General features: G+C 40.2%; 1 protein-coding gene across 2 annotated transcripts in view; it reads right to left on the bottom strand.

Moving 5' to 3' along the window:
* LOC146558206 (exostosin-1) overlaps positions 1–17,417 on the bottom strand; it is a 353,884-nt gene that overhangs the window by 62,425 nt on the left and 274,042 nt on the right. For both annotated transcript variants that reach the window (XM_085246143.1, XM_085246142.1), the window contains one exon: positions 597–690. In XM_085246143.1, the coding sequence (XP_085102269.1) occupies positions 597–690 (94 nt within the window). The remainder of the gene's footprint in view (positions 1–596; positions 691–17,417) is intronic.

Here is a 17,417-nt window from a genome sequence, read left to right as displayed (position 1 = left end):
TACAAACACACACACACACACACACACATATATATATATATATACATACATATATATGTGTGTATATATATATATATACATATATGTGTGTATATATATATATACATATATGTGTGTATATATATATATATATATATATATATATATATATATGTGTGTATAATTTTAACATTTCTTATCTATTTCTCTTTCAGGTGGAGAGTAGAGAGTAAAAAATTTCAATAGAAAATACCGACGTGGTAGGTCAAGACTAAACCTGACAAAATGATTGCACACACATCACTGTTTGAAATCTTTTTTTCTGAGGTGAGAATATGATCTAAAGTTTGGATACAAAAAATAATGCCACCACGCAACAGTCATACAGGCTAGGGAAAAATGTCAATTCCCCAACCAGTTGGCAAGTGATTGCTAGACTAAGCTGTGCAGCACTCTATTTGTAAACCCTTTTACCTCTTAATAGCATTAAACCTCAAGCCGTCTGGTGAATGGAGGTGTGACTCATGACATATTTTATACAAGTCTGTATAAAACTACATGGACAAATCAACAATATTTAAAGACATTATCCATACACACGCAATTGACTGATTTACCTGCAAGGCCTCCAGGAAGCGGAAAGATCCAAGACGCCGGCCCCGTGGCACCAGGCAGAAGGTAGAGTTATGAAGTAGCTCCTGGTAGTCAAACCTATGCAAAGACACATTTTTAGAAAATAATTAGAAAGTGGGCACAAAAACTGACTAAAAATGTGTAAAAATGGTTTTGTTATGTGAAACGATATTTTAAATATATTCTCAGAATCAATTATCAGATGAGGAAAAGAGAGATAAATAAAGATAATCAAATGTCTAAAAGTTGTGCATTGTTCAAGACATTTCAGTGCATTTTTCTGATCTATAGAGTGGAAACAAACAAAGGCCAAAGTGAAAAATGATTGTCAGGCTGAATCTATGCTCGCACTTTGTCACTTCCTCCTTAGTGTCCAAACCTCAATTTCACAGAACAATCAAAAGCAGCTTACTTTTAAATGACTACCGCAGCCTTTTTTCAAGGACTTTCCTAAAATGTGTCTATGTAGAAGTCAGGGTGGTACCTCCTTCAGATCAAACGATATGGAGGATGGTGGATAAATAATAAAATGTGCTGGAAATAGCACTCCGCAGCTGTTATAAAATCAAACATAGTGGCCCTGAACACATTTCATCTGATCAAGATATGAGAACAGAGAATCGTCCATGCTGGGTTGCTTTCAGTGAAGGCTTCAGTCAGCTGTGTTGGAGAGAACTATTGATCTGAAAGCATAGTTTATCTTGTCCGTCAAGTGAGATCAATGAAAACGTTTGAAGGCCAGTGCTAATATTTTTCTAATGAAATTCTTTTAGTGCAGGTTAGCGTCCCCTTAGGGTAGAGTGAGTTAGATTTCACTCAAAGGTTAGCTGATTTCAGCTTGAAGCTAGTGTGACTGCAGAAAATTGTAAAAAATAAGAAAAAAAATCAAATCATAACCATCAATCGCTTGTCCTTGTACATTGCTCCTACATAGAAACCTGAAAATTCAGCAGTAATAATGGACTTGGCTGAGAACCTGAAGTCATAGAAAAACATGTATTATGAATGTACTGTAGTAATGGTGGTATGAATAATCATTAAACATAACGTTGGCGGGAGACTTTTTTCTTGCCATAATTCTGTAGTCTTAAGAAAAGTGTGTTGCTGATAATACTGGTACAACAGAAATATTTAATATAAAATGATGACATAGGAAAAAGGTTCATATAGAGATAATTAGACTCAGGTTTTAGTACATTTGTAACCTCAACACGATTAACGTTTGGAGTCTAGTTTTATTTGCATTATTGTTAAATAGTTCGAACAGGACAATTTTTACCTGATCTGTGTTGTGAAACATCACTCCACCTGATTTTGATTTAGGTCTTTTCTGTAAAATGGGATTTCTTCCTCCCCACAGTCTCCACGTACCTGCTCACAGAGGATTTTGGAGTTCTCTTTCTAATATTATTTTACTATTGTAGGGTCTTTATTTTACTAGAAAGTGCTTTGACATAGCTGTTGTTGTGAACTCTGACACTATTCTGTGGTGTAGAGTAGAGACAGTAGTAACACATGTCCCATGTATAGTGTTATTTAGTTTTTGTCCCATCTCCCACTGGAAAGTGAGATAAAAAGACTGTAGCAAACATAAAAAGGTGCATCTACTATGCAGATAATAAAAGTAATCGAACATATATGAAGTATTATATATGTTCTAATAAAATACTGAATTCAGGAACAGTAATGCAAGATCGTGCAACATTAAAAAGAAACATTTATTATACTTATGATGCTAATATTTACAAGAATTACTACATTACTTTTTGTAAATTAAAAAAAAAAGCATAAGTAATGCCTAACGTCCAAAATGTGGTTATCTAGAGATAACGCATCAGTGATCAAAAATGATTTGTCTTTAAAAAAAAGTTTTCTATAAACTCTAATAGTTGGACTTCAGACTTTACTCAACTTTTTTTTTTCCTGGCAAGTCACTTTTGTCAGTCGAAAGTCTTTGACTTTAAAGCTCTGACAGCGTATGTGTCAGTGTGTGTGTGTGTGTGTGTGTGTGCGTGTGTATGTGCATGATTTGAGGGCTGGCCTGAGGAGATTTCAGTTTGGAGTCTAATCTGTCTGGGGATCAACTGTCCACACAACCTCAACACTAGACAGGTGTGTGTGTGCATGTGCATGTCCACCTGCCTGGAATGTCTGCCTCCATAATGTGGGTGTATGATAAGTCTTCATGATGAGAAAGCGTCTGGCATATCACTTACTGTCACTGCACTTTTTGTGTGTTGCAGTGTGTGCGTATATGTGTTTGTATTTGTGTGACAGAGGAAGCAAGCATAATAAGATGTCAGACGTCCAGTTTGTCACCCAAAGACAAGGTCATGTTGACTGCCGCTGAGGGAAATGAACAAAGACAAAGTCAGCTTGTCACATCTAAAGATGGGAATTTGAGAATAACAAGACATATTATTTGGCTAAAATTAAATCTCGCTCCACCACACAGCTCCTCTGATTCACGCTTTCATTGCCAAACATGACTTTTTTGTAAACTCTTTTCAATAAAGCCTGGTTTGTTTTTTATGATGTCATCATCGCCTGCCTTTCCCAGAGGCCAATTCGGTAATGAAATGCCCGGGGAACCTGGCTTGTTTTGGTGAGGTGAAGCTGTTTTGTCCTGAGATGCAAGCTGAACCCTAATTTTGGACATTGGAGGATTTTTGAGGTCTTTTGGCATAAAAGCCCCAGAGTTGGAGATACAGCCTATCCCAGCTGTCTTAGGGCAAGAGGCACGTCTTTGGACTGTGGGAGGAAGCCGGAGAGAACCCACACAAACATGTGGAAACTCACTGATGGAATTAAACTCTGGACCCTCGTGCTGTGAGCCAACAGTGACAACCACCTTGCCACCGATGCTGTAAAATGACTAGCTAAATGTTTTGCGATTTGAATTCATAACCTTGTTTAAAATGGTTCGTCTTCTAGTAAAGTTTTGGAGGCAGTCGTGCATTTTAACCAAACAGAAAACTGAGAAAATGTGCTCTGGATGCACAGAAAGTGCAGATTATGAAGTGTCTTTATTAGATATTAGACTGTCGTCACTCTCACTGACTGGCTGATCCTCTCAAAACACAATTTCTCAACTGATTAAACTGTCATCACACCTCCTGAGCCACCTGCCGCAGTGTTTGCATTAAGGGGCTGCAGGGTGTCTCACCTTACACCTGTGTGTGCACATAGAGCTCTACCTTTTCCTTACTGCTAGTTTCCGTAAGTGAATGACAGCGTGTGTAAGCTCCATGCTCCTCTTATGTACATTTATAATGTAAACAATTATTTTTTTCTTGTGCAGGTAACACTGTTCATTTTCAAAGATCTGCACTGAGTGTATGAGAAGGACCGGTTATGCGACTACAATACATGTCACAATATTTTTCAAATACCTATGTGAAGCAGTGCAAGAGGTGCAGCTGTAACTGTAAGATACTATGTTGCACATGCAAATGAGGATGATTTGTTATGATATCTAAAATATAGCAGTCATTATTAAAAGCAATCAAGAATATCTCCTTCACGTCTTTTATGTTATCTTTATTCAACCAGTTTCTGGTGTATAATCAGCCTTCCCTCCACTTTTCTTGTAATTTTCAAATACTAAATAGGTTTTGTGTGATTTTCTTTCTCCTTGTGGGCAGGAAAGTCACATAAAGACAGACAAGACAAAGTCAGAGTTGGATGATACCCAGTAAAAGAGAATTAAGAATCAATACGTGCCACATAGAATCACTCAGAACATTTTGGCTGAAAAACAAAAGAAAGAGTGTTGTTCACTATAAAGTAAAAGGGTTTTCTCAGTAGAAGACACTAAATAGTTTCAGGAGTGATGGATCAATACGGTTTACAGAGTGAAAAATGTGCCCTTTTATATCTGAAGACAAGCCAGAATCCAAAAAACAAAATATTTCACAGAAAATACAATACAGCTGGAGAGCTCTCCTCACAGAAAGACAGACAAAAATATTGTTGGTAATTGACAGCTCTGTCTGTTGTTTACTGTCTGATTCAGAAAATATTTCAAAAGGTTCCCAACACGGCTTGAGGATAAAAGGGTAGACACAGATACAGACTGATGGATCAACAACAAAAGTAATGGGTTTATCTAATTCTCCAGAAATTAGAACTGAATCCATGACAGCAGACAATAATTTAACCTGAAATTGACAAGAATCAGTGTAATGATGTGAATCTTCAATGAGATGATTATCAGTTGACTTGTCTGGTTTGATATTATCATATTCCGCAAACACGCTATGCATTGCATGTTACTGCCATTGGTTTCACTGTCAATAGAGAAAAGTGTCAACAAATGTACTGACCTGCATGTTTTTAAACTGGAAAAAAGAGAAGCTTTACACGTGTTGCAGAAAAGCCTGTATTTAACTAGACAGTCCAAGCTCACAACATTTATTATGACAAATGTGATGTGATATGTAAACTGCAAATGCCTTTACCAGTAATTACTACTACTACTCTCTCTCATACAGACATCCCTCTAGGTGTAATTGTTCAGTATGTGTGGCTTATCATTTGCTGTGTGGACTCATAAATTATGAAGCAGAGAGACACAACCAAGAACATCGTGGAGGAGAAAATGAACAGCCTTTGTTCACAGAAGAGCAAACAAGGCTAAAATGTTGCTCACTTGTGTAATTTAGGAGAGAATGAATTGAATAACTTGAACCACACAGTGGAAAATGTCTTCCTTAGAACAACTACTCAGGTGCCAGGGTCTTTAAATGCAGTATATATATATATATATTAGGGGTGCAACGATACACAAAATTCACGGTTCGGTTCGGTTCGATACTTTGGTGTCACGGTTCGATATTTTTTCGATACCAAAAAAATGTTCATGCCTTCTTAATTTGTCATTTATTAAAATTATAAATATATATTTTAACTCAAAAGTACAGTTTTTAAATTTAACCCTAACCCTTGTACGTGTTTTTTATTTTGACAGCGAATGCGCACCTGCGGACCACTTATGTGCAGCCCTGGTTATTTAGCTCGTCATATTGCAGCCACAGAAATTCTTTTGTCCATGAAACCATAAAGCTGCACTTTCTTTTTGCCTTATAGTCTGATTTGTCATAACTTCTCCGTTTTGTGGTAAGCTTTTCTTTGGCTGTCACTTCTTCACCCTGACCTGTCTTATTTGGCTCAGCAGAACTGAAATGCTTTTACACACTCACTCACATAAGCTCAGCGATTCTCTGCGCGATCAACCTCTCACATGTTTAAGCTTGCTGCGGGAGATTTCACTTGTCATGTTTGCATAGTAAGCTAACGATTAATAAGACGATGTCAGAGGAATTGGTGCACAAATTATCATCACTCACCAATCAGTGCTGTCGCTCTCTATACACAGTTCGCACGATTGCAAAGTGAAAGCAAAAAAACAAGCGCAAATTCAAACGCGATTTCAATATGTCACATATTGACAGTGGCTCACCGATGCCAATGACATAATTACCCAGCTACATTTCCGAAAGAATGCAAAAGCATTGACATATATTTTTCTTCCTACAATAGCCCGACTGGAAAAATCGCTAGCTCCGGGACGTCGGGCTAGCGATATTGCAAGCCCTGTATCTGATTGAGGAATCACTCATCTTTGGAAAAGAGAGTTTATTACAGAGAAATGTCTCTTTCCAAAATAAAAGCTATACTATCCGCTTCTTCTGGGCTATATTCTCAGCAGCATAAGTAGAATCATGTGCTAACAGCTGTCTAAATGACTCGGCTAAAGTTAGTAGCATGCTTGTTGTTTTTGTCTTTGCACTAGGATGATGTCGGCGTAAATGTGCAGTCATATTCGTTGTGTTCCCACTAGTGCTTTCAGGTTAATCTCGTTGAAATGACCTTAACGCCACAACAAGGCAAATCTCCGTTAACGAGCTACCGCCGATCGCCCCGTGCATGGGGCTAGACGGCCAACACGTTAACGAGCTAACTGTGCTAACACACTAGTTCCCATCCATGTAATTGAGCATTGTGTGGCACATCCAACATACTGTTTTACTTTAGTCCATGACTCGCTTACCTTCAGGGTCATACGCCACATGAAAACCAAAATAATTCCAAACACCACATCTGAATGAGGGTGGGGGAGGTGCCCTGCGCTCTTCCTTCTGACTATGCTGTCTGTGTGGAGCGCTCAGTGGATCTGCGCTCGACAGTGCAGCCTAGGCGGAGTAGTCGAACGCAGATTCACTGAGCGCTCCACACGGTTAAATATCGATATGAATATCGTTGCACCCCTAATATATATATATATATTAGGGGTGCAACGATATTCGTATCGATATTGAACCGTTCGATACAGTGCTTTCGGTTCGGTACGCATATGTATCGAACAATACAACATTTGTAATTTATTTTATCAACTTTCCTTCTGACGATGCTGTCTGTGTGGAGCGCTCAGTGAATCTGCGTTCGACTACTCCGCCTAGGCTGCACTGTCGAGCGCAGATCCACTGAGCGCTCCACACAGATAGCATAGTCAGAAGGAAGAGTGCAGGGCAAGCTAGCCAGACAGAAGTTAAGCTCTCCTTGCAACATGGCAAATTGAACCTCCCCCACCCTCATTCAGATCTGGCGTTTGGAATTATTTTGGTTTTCATGTGACGTATGACCCTGAAGGTAAGCGCGTCATGGACTAAAGTAAAACAGTATATTGGATGTGCCACGCAATGCTCAATTACATGGATGGGAGCTAGTGTGTTAGCGCAGTTAGCTCGTTAACGTGTTGGCCGTCTAGCCCCATGCACGGGGCTATCAGCTCGTTAACGGAGATTTGCCGTGTTGTGGCGTTAAGGTCATTTTAACGAGGTTAACCTGAAAGCACTAGTGGGAACACAACGAATATGACTGCACATTTACGCCGACATCATCCTAGTGCAAAGACAAGTGGGAGCAGACAAAAGGAAGCATGCTACTAACTTTACCCGAGTCATTTAGACAGCCGTTAGCACAGGATTCTCCTTATGGGGACCTGATATGTTTAATATGCTGTGAGAATATAGCCCAGAAGAAGCGGATAGTATAGCTTTTATTTTGGAAAGAGACATTTCTCTGTAATAAACTCTCTTTTCCAAAGATGAGTGATTCCTCAATCAGATACAGGGCTCGCAAAATCGCTAGCCCGACGTCCTGGGGCTAGGACGCTAGCGATTTTTCCAGTCGGGCTACCAAAACCTCTCTCTGCCCTGCCCGTCCGGCTATTGTAGGAAGGAAAAATATATGTCAATGCTTTTGCACGATGGCACGGTGGTTAGCACTGTTCCCGCACAGCAAGAAGGTCCTGAGTTCAATTCCACGATCAGGCCGGGGTCTTTCTGTGTGGAGTTTGCATGTTCTCCCCGTGTTTGCGTGGGTTCCCTCCGGGTACTCCGGCTTCCTCCCACCATCCAAAGACATGCAGCTTGTGGGGATAGGTTAATTGGACAATCCAAATTGCCACTAGGTGTGAATGTGCGAGTGAATGTGAGTGTGAATGGTTGTCTGTCCCTGTGTGTTAGCCCTGCGACAGACTGGCGACCTGTCCAGGGTGTACCCCGCCTTTCGCCCTATGACAGCTGGGATAGGCTCCAGCGCCCCCCGCGACCCTGAAAAGGATAAGCGGAAGCGAATGGATGGATGGATGGATGCTTTTGCATTCTTTCGGAAATGTAGCTGGGTAATTATGTCATTGGCATCGGTGAGCCACTGTCAATATGTGACATATTGAAATCGCGTTTGAATTTGCGCTTGTTTTTTTGCTTTTACTTTGCAATCGCGAGAACTGTGTATAGAGAGCGACAGCACTGATTGGTGAGTGATGATAATTTGTGCACCAATTCCTCTGACATCGTCTTATCAATCGTTAGCTTACTATGCAAATATGTGAAGTGTGAAAGTGAAATCTCCCGCAGCAAGCTTAAACATGTGAGAGGTTGATCGCGCAGAGAATCGCTGAGCTTATGTGAGTGCGTGTGTAAAAGCAGCAGGATATATATTTGACTACGATGACCTGGATGACTGAGAACCTTCACAGACAGATATATATTTTAGTTCTGCTGAGCCAAATAAGACAGGTCAGGGTGAGGAAGTGACAGCCAAAGAAAAGCTTACCACAAAACGGAAATGTTATGACAAATCAGACTATAAGGCAAAAAGAAAGTGCAGCTTTATGGTTTCATGGACCATAAAGCTGCACTTTATGCACTTTATATATATCCTGCTGCTTTTTTAATTTCTGTGGCTGCAATATGACGAGCTAAATAACCAGGGGTGCACATAAGTGGTCCACAGGTGCGCATTCGCTGTCAAAATAAAAAACACGCACAAGGGTTAGGGTTAAATTTAAAAACTGTACTTTTGAGTTAAAATATAAAATATATTTATAATTTTAATAAATGACAAATTAAAAAGGCATGAACATTTTATTTTGTATCGAAAAAATATTGAACCGTGACACCAAAGTATCAAACCGAACCGTGAATTTTGTGTATCGTTGCACCCCTAATATATATATATATATATATATATATATATATACACATATACAGTGTGTGTGTGTGTGTGTGTGTGTGTTTATATATATATATATATATATATATATATATACACAGTATAAGCTCCTTACCATGCATGGAGGGTTTCACCCCAAGTCCAGCACCCTGAGGCTGTACGCTAAGCGGAAGGAAGGGGGCCGGGGACTGGTGAGTGTCAGCACCACAGTCTAGGATGAGACAACGAACATCCAAGAATACATTGGGAAGATGGCCCCAACTGACCGAGTGCTCAGTGAATACCTCAGGCAGCAGAAACCCAAGAAAGAGGAGGGAGACGAGGAACCATCATGGAAGGACAGGCCCCTGCACGGTATGTACCACCGGCAGATAGAGGAGGTGGCTGATATCCAGAAATCCTACCAGTGGCTGAACAAAGCTGGACTGAAAGACAGCACAGAGGCACTAATCATGGCAGCACAAGAACAAGCTCTGAGCACAAGATCCATAGAGACTGGGGTCTATCACACCAGGCAAGACCCCAGGTGCAGGCTGTGTAAAGATGCCCCAGAGACAATCCAGCACATAACAGCAGGGTGCAAGATGCTAGCAGGCAAGGCATACATGGAACGGCATAACCAAGTGGCCGGCATAGTGTACAGGAACATCTGTGCCGAGTATAACCTGGAAGTCCCGAGGTCAAAATGGGAGATGCCCCCAAGGGTGGTGGAGAATGACCGAGCTAAGATCCTGTGGGACTTCCAGATACAGACGGACAAAATGGTGGTGGCTAACCAACCGGACATAGTGGTGGTAGACAAACAGAAGAAGGCGGCTGTAGTGATCGATGTAGCGGTTCCGAATGACAGCAATATCAGGAAGAAGGAACACGAGAAGCTGGAGAAATACCAAGGGCTCAGAGAAGAGCTCGAGAGGATGTGGAGGATGAAGGTAACGGTGGTCCCCGTGGTAATCGGAGCACTAGGTGTGGTGACTCCCAAGCTAGGCGAGTGGCTCCAGCAGATCCCGGGAACAACATCGGAGATCTCTGTCCAGAAGAGCACAGTCCTGGGAACAGCTAAGATACTGCGCAGGACCCTCAAGCTCCCAGGCCTCTGGTAGAGGACCCGAGCTTGAAGGATAAACCGCCCGCAGGGGCGTGCTGGGTGTTATATATATACACACATACATAGAGGGCAGCACGGTGGCACGGTGGTTAGCACTGTTGCCGCACAGCAAGAAGGTCCTGAGTTCAATCCCACCGGGGTCTTTCTGTGTGGAGTTTGCATGTTCTCCCCGTGTTTGCGTGGGTTCCCTCCGGGTACTCCGGCTTCCTCCCACCGTCCAAAGACATGCAGCTTGTGGGGATAGGTTAATTGGATAATCCAAATTGCCACTAGGTGTGAATGTGCGAGTGAATGTGAGTATGAATGGTTGTCTGTCCCTATGTGTTAGCCCTGCGACAGACTGGCGACCTGTCCAGGGTGTACCCTGCCTTTCGCCCTATGACAGCTGGGATAGGCTCCAGCGCCCCCCGCGACCCTGAAAAGGATAAGCGGAAGCGAATGGATGGATGGATGGATATATACATACATATACACACACAGTCATCTGTTCTGCTTCATTACAAAGTATTAAAGAAGTGGGTAAACATTGGCTGACATTAGCAGCAGCACTCAGACTAAGAAGGTCTTGCTGTGAGAAAATGAATTTTCTCTCAAATTTCAATTGCATCACACTGTAGAATAAAGATAAAACATAAAAATAAAATAAAAACTAAATGTTAACTTGGACCAGGGATTCCCTATTAACAGCTCCTCGTGGTGATAACACTTGCTCCCATTTTTAAAGAAAGAGACCTCCAGCAGGACTAGGCTAAGGAAGAGTCAGCAATCTGCTGCAATTAATTGAAGTAAGGGAAAGAGAAGACAAAAACTGAGAGCAAAGAGATCATAAACAGCAATGAATAAAACACAGAAAGAGTAGACAAATCTTAATGAAGTGATAAGCAGCGAGTGGAGGAGGAGAAGTGCTCAATCCATCATGAAAAGTCCCCCCAGTAGCCTGACTAAAGGATGATCCAGGATCACCTGATCTGGCTCTAACTTTAAGATTTACTAGGACTAAAATTAAAAGTGTTTGTCTCCTGAACCCAAATTGGGTTCCAGAGGAGAGGGAGCCTGATAACTGAAGGTTCTGCCTTAATTTTGGAAAGTCTATTAACCACAAAAACATGCATTTACTACTTATTGCTAAAATATAATAGTGAGAATACAACAAATATTCAATTAACGGTTTAATTAAACTCCATTTAATGTAAAGATTGCAATAAAAAATTATTTATGAAATTATGTATTTATTTATTTTTGCTTTTGACAGGAAATGCTTGGCAACCGAAAAAGTCATTATTTATAGTTATAGTCATCAATTATAACTTTTATGAAAAGTTATAACACCCATAGCTGGACTGGCCATGGTGATTTTTTGTTTTTATGGGCTGATGTTTTGTTGTTTGTTTGTTTGGGGTTTTTGTAATGGTATAAACAAAGAAAGGTGGTGGATTGGCTAATTGGTCATGATCGACTTTGGGCTGGATGGATAGGGGCCAGGTAGGGCATTAACAGGGAAAGGAGGGCACAAAGTCTTACTTTCTTTCTTATTCTCATTTCAAATGTCTAGTTTTTAATAAATTATTATCTGAATCTTACAACTAAAGTTTTTATCTGATCTAAAATGTGTGAAAGCCCATTAGTGTATGTAGTAAATATTAAGTCTAATATACAACCTAGTAAGTTATAGTACTTTTTCCCTTTGGGAAGGTACCATCCGTGCAGTCTGCAGTTCTGTTGATGAAAGATGTTGAATTTATTTAATTATTGTAGAAAAACAATTGATTTCTGTGCATTTGTTTTACACATACATTAAATTAAAGTTAATTATGTCAATTAAGGCGGAGGGTGGGGGGTGGTTCCTTATTTTTTTTTATTTTCTTTTTTTGCTACGAGTTGGCAGTTAGGTTGTTTAATATTTCTGCTAAATACTGTTTAGAAAACTAGAATAGGGAGGAATAGGATGCTGTAGGTTTAAGTTTATTCAATTGATACATTAATACCAACAAGGCAGTGTACATCACTGTCACAACAGCGTTTGTTTTCATTTAAAGGCTTTATGGATTTTCCTATAATACCTGGTGGGCCGGTCTCTAGTCAAAATGCCCGGGCTGATTTTTTTGTCCCAGTCCAGCCCTGATAACGCCCGTTTGTCTTTATCAACTTATCAACAGAATTTCAATTTCAGAATTCAACAGAACCCTGAAAAGTTCATGTACAAGACTAAATCAAAGCTCATAGTGAGACTGAGGAACTTCAGGGAAATGTTCCTCCTCCTGATTGTAAACACTCATTGTACTCTTGCGTCTATACTGGATTATTAGAGTTAGTGTATTCCACAACAGTAACACCAATACTTTGTTTTTTTACACAAATTTGGTCTTTCATTTACTCTTAACCAATTTTTAAATGTATTTATGTATTTTAATTTGTCAGCTACTGCAATTTGCTTCATTTTTCCTTTGTAAGCCAGCTTCCGAAATTGACATTAAAATACTGTTCCAAAGGGTACAAAAAAATCAAAGACAACCCAGAAAGACTACCAGAAAGATGTTTAAGAATACATGTATAAATAGTTTACTATGAGTTTCCCTGACTTTTTAAAAATGTAAAATGAGCCTGTGTAACAGTCCCATATAGTTTGGTATATTGCACTGTAGCTGTTTCCATGTGACTGCTTATCGAAGACGCAAAAATAAATATCAAAACAATTCAAGCGACACCTCTTAACAACTCTAAGAGCTCTAAGAACTGGATAAAGTTAACTCCTACAACAGCCACAGAAGAGTTTATCAACACCTAGCTCTTTAGAGTCCTTTGGAAGCTGTTTAAAAACTCATCAAAGCATTAACAAGCTATTTAGTCCATCATTAGAGAGTGTGGCAGGGAATGTGTGTACGTGTGTGTGTGTGTGTATCTGAGAGAATCAGCAGCTGTGTTCTGGCTAATGTGTGTCCTCACATTAGTGCAGAGGCATGCTTGTGCATTTAAAAGCAGTGCATTGTCTCAAATTTGCATTCAACAAATCAAATAATTCAGAGGCCTTATGGAAAATGTTTTCATGCTTTAATGGCCAGTGCTGCAAAGAATCGATGGAAAGGAGCTGAGGGAAGAACTCACTGCTAATTTAAAGCTTTTTAGTTTGTTTTCAGAGACAGAAAAAAGTGGAGGATTCTTACAAGTGAGCATATTTTGATGAAAGCAAAGTAGACTTAGATTTTGGTTAAGCATGTGCTGCAGAGGATTAAAGGATTCAGTAAGCTTTAAGCAAACTGCTAGACAGATATTTAGACAGTCAGAAATAATTAGTAAGAGAGTCAAGCAAGCGTGAAACACAGTCCTTCTGTCAGACACTGGTGGAATCTCCCAGACAAACACAAGGTGTCATTTGGCATTGGTGCCATAACAGGCTGGGTTAATGGCACGGATGCCAGCGTTTCAGCTCCAGCTCACATATAGATGATTATAAAAGGCTACTGGCATCACATTTAAACACACCAGGTGAGTGTCAGTCTTTAATGTGCAGAGGTAACCCAACTCATATGCTTTTCTTAAACATAACCAAATAGTATTTTGGCATCTAAAACCTAATGTAATAAAACAGCAGCATTTGACACCCTATAATGGTGATACTGGAAAGACCTTTTCAGCAGGGCCTCTCACAATGGATCTTTCTTTTTATAAAAGAATAAATCTGTGCTTAACCCATGCATACTATTTTATACTTAAAGAGCCAAAGGTTATTCACCATCCACCTGCTTTCTTTTATTTTCAAAATAACTTAATAACTCAGACCTTTTCTTTCCCACCTGAGCCACAGTTTGTCTCAGGGGACATCGGCCACTAAAATCTGTGTTTTCCTCCTTGAACATTCTAGTTTCAATGTATCCAATTATTATTATAATTTTTAGTGCATGCTTCTTTTCCAACTTAATTTTTTTCTGCTTTTTGCTTATTACAAAGTAGAACGAGGTACTGCTGTTGGCAGGCTTGTACCTGTTGATTTCGAATGAATCAGATTCAGTAATACATCAGCAAAAATGGGGTGTAGCTAATTTGTTATGAACAAGATCCAATAATGTACAAGGTGACAGGATATAGTTAGGACTGGATCAGGTGACCCTGAATCCTCCCTCAGTTATGCTGCAATAGGTGTAAGCTGCTGGGGGATTCCCATGATGCAAATAGCATTTCCTTCAATAAAACTGAATTGATTTGAATTTGCACCCCCAAAACAGGCTAAAAACAAAATTTTTCAAAAAACAAGGTTTTTTGGTGAGGATATAGGATTTATAATCTTTTTCAGCCCTCACACAACTATTCCATCACTTTTATGAGCACAGCTGAGAGCATCACAGGAGTTTAGATGACAACAAATAATCTACAAGTTTGTATGTTTGAAGCATAGCAGTAGTTGTACTTTTACAGTTTATAACCTTGACTTAATGGTACTTTATTGTGAAATAAAGACCCTACAATATTAGTGAAAACCTGAAGAATGACACAATCTCCCATAAGCAAGTATTTGATTCCATCAAGGAAGAACCCTCTTTTAACAACTTGAGAACCAGGCTAGGGTGAGGGGAAAGAGAAGAGGAAATGCATGATATCAGTGCCTACTTACCTGTATAATAAACATGGTATTATAGTGGCAGTTTCATAGACTTTTAATAATTAAGAAAGTGGATGGATCAATGGATGTAAAACCTTTTTTCCTGAATCATCCGTCAGACCAAGCAAATGTGCCTGATTTAAGAAGTCTAATTGCAGTTTTCCAATGTTCAAGTGCTAATAAGAAAAAGCATACTGGTTCTAGTAGCACTTTAAAATTGTTCTACAGGGTGGGCCATTTATATGGATACACCGTAATAAAATGGGAATGGTCGGTGATATTAAAGTCCTGTTTGGGGCACATTAGTATACGTGAGGGGGCAAACTCCTCAAGATGGGTGGTGACCATGGTGGCCATTTAGAAGTCGGCCATCTTGGATACAACTTTTGTTTTTTCAATAGGAAGAGGGCCATGTGACACATCAAACTTATTGGTAATGTCACAAGAAAAACAATGGTGTGCTTGGTTTCAACGTAACTTTATTCTTTCATGAGTTATTTACAAGTTTCACTTTGTTCACAGCCATTGACATGTCGAAGAGGTTAACACGTGAGGAGCGGATCGAAATTGTGTTGATATCTGGTGAACACAGTAACCGGGTCATTGCAGCCGATTTCAATGCAAGACACCCTACGAGACCACCCATCCCCCATGCAACAGTTAGCAAACTGCTTGCTAAGTTTTGTGAAACTGGTTCAGTGTTGGATTTGCCAAAATGTGGACGCAAGAAAACTGTCACTAATGAAGAAACATCAGTGGCTGTCCTAGCTTCATTCAGCAAGAGCCCACAGCGTAGCACTCACCGCATGTCACTGGAGAGTGGCGTTAGTCGAACATCCCTTCGGCGGATATTAGCTACTCACAAATGGCACCCTTACAAACTCCAGCTACTGCAGCATCTCAACGAGGATGATCCAGATCGGCACACAGAATTTGCAGAATGGGCAAAACAAAAATTGGAACAGGGCCCTCAGTTCACGCAGAAGATTTTGTTCAGTGATGAGGCAAACTTTTATGTGAATGGTGAAGTTAACAAACAATATCACTGCTATTGGTCTGACACTAACCCACATTGGATGGATCCCTCCAAGACTGTTGGAACAACAAAAGTGATGGTTTGGTGTGGTATATGGGGTACAACGATAGTGGGTCCATTCTTCATCAATGGAAACTTCAAGGCCACTGGATATTTGAAATTGCTACATGATGATGTGTTTCCCTCTTTGTGCACTGAAGCTGGCACGTTCCCTGAGTTTTTCCAGCAGGATGGTGCCAGGTCCGAGCATTCCTAGATGAACAGTTTCCTGGAAAGTGGATTGGTCGCCGTGGGCCAGTTGAATGGCCCTCAAGGTCTCCCGATCTGACCCCCTTAGACTTTTATCTTTGGGGTCATCTGAAGGCAATTGTCTATGGTGTGAAGATACGAGATGTGCAGCACCTGAAACTACAGATACTGGACGCCTGTGCTGGCATTTCTCCTGCGGTGTTGCTATCAGTGTGTGAAGAGTGGGAGAAGAGGGTTGCATTGACAATCCAACACAATGGGCAGCACATTGAACACATTTTATAAGTGGTCAGAAACTTGTAAATAACTCATGAAAGAATAAAGTTACGTTGAAACCAAGCACACCATTGTTTTTCTTGTGACATTACCAATAAGTTTGATGTGTCACATGGCCCTCTTCCTATTGAAAAACAAAAGTTGTATCCAAGATGACCGACTTCTAAATGGCCACCATGGTCACCACCCATCTTGAGGAGTTTGCCCCCTCACATATACTAATGTGCCCCAAACAGGACTTTAATATCACCAACCATTCCCATTTCATTACATTGTATCTATATAAATGGCCCACCCTGTACATTAAAATTTACCATTTTGATTTCCTTCTCTATACAAAAGTTTACATGGTTCTGCCTGTTGTTTTCTTCCTTCCTAATCATTGTAATTTCCTTACAGCAGAGGAGAACAACCTCACATTATGATAAATAGGCCACAAATAGCAAAAGAAGCACAGAAGTGTAGTAGCAAAGAGAGAGGATAAGGGGAATTCAAACTTTACCTAACAACTCAAACAAACAAACTCAGGTTGAAAACTAACGAAAACAAACGTATGTGCACCATTTCGGGCCCACAGGTTCAAAATGTGTGTATTATTCACAAGGACTGCTTTTAACCTTCACATCCAAACAACAGAAGCTCCGGAGATCTCTGGAAGGGCAGCTAAGTCACAGGTCGGGGAGCAGAAGAGTCCCAGACGGGGTGCATCAAAGTTTGTTAAAACACGACTACTTTAAGGGGAAAATACTGTTAGTATAGCGGTCTATTCCCGTCAAGTTCCATTAAAATACCAGAAGACAGATGGCACAGCATCACAGAAACACCTTAGCTTCAAGTGTGCGTGTTTGATGGAGAACCATTTGCATGTTCATTGCTGTGTCTTTGAGACAGAAAGAAATTTCCATATTTATCACTGTGTGTATGTGTGTAAGTGTGTAAGTGTGTACGTAAACATCACTGTTCCCTTCTCTCACTGAGTTGAAACACGGGTCTCTGGGCTGGTATTAAAGCTTAAAGTTGCA

Source organism: Mchenga conophoros, linkage group LG15 (genome assembly GCF_057382185.1).
Source record: "Mchenga conophoros isolate Kocher_MC1m ecotype Shallow Benthic linkage group LG15, M_conophoros_male_GT1.1, whole genome shotgun sequence".
In the NCBI taxonomy this organism is placed as follows: Eukaryota; Metazoa; Chordata; class Actinopteri; order Cichliformes; family Cichlidae; genus Mchenga; species Mchenga conophoros.
This window is presented reverse-complemented; position numbering and strand designations above follow the sequence as displayed.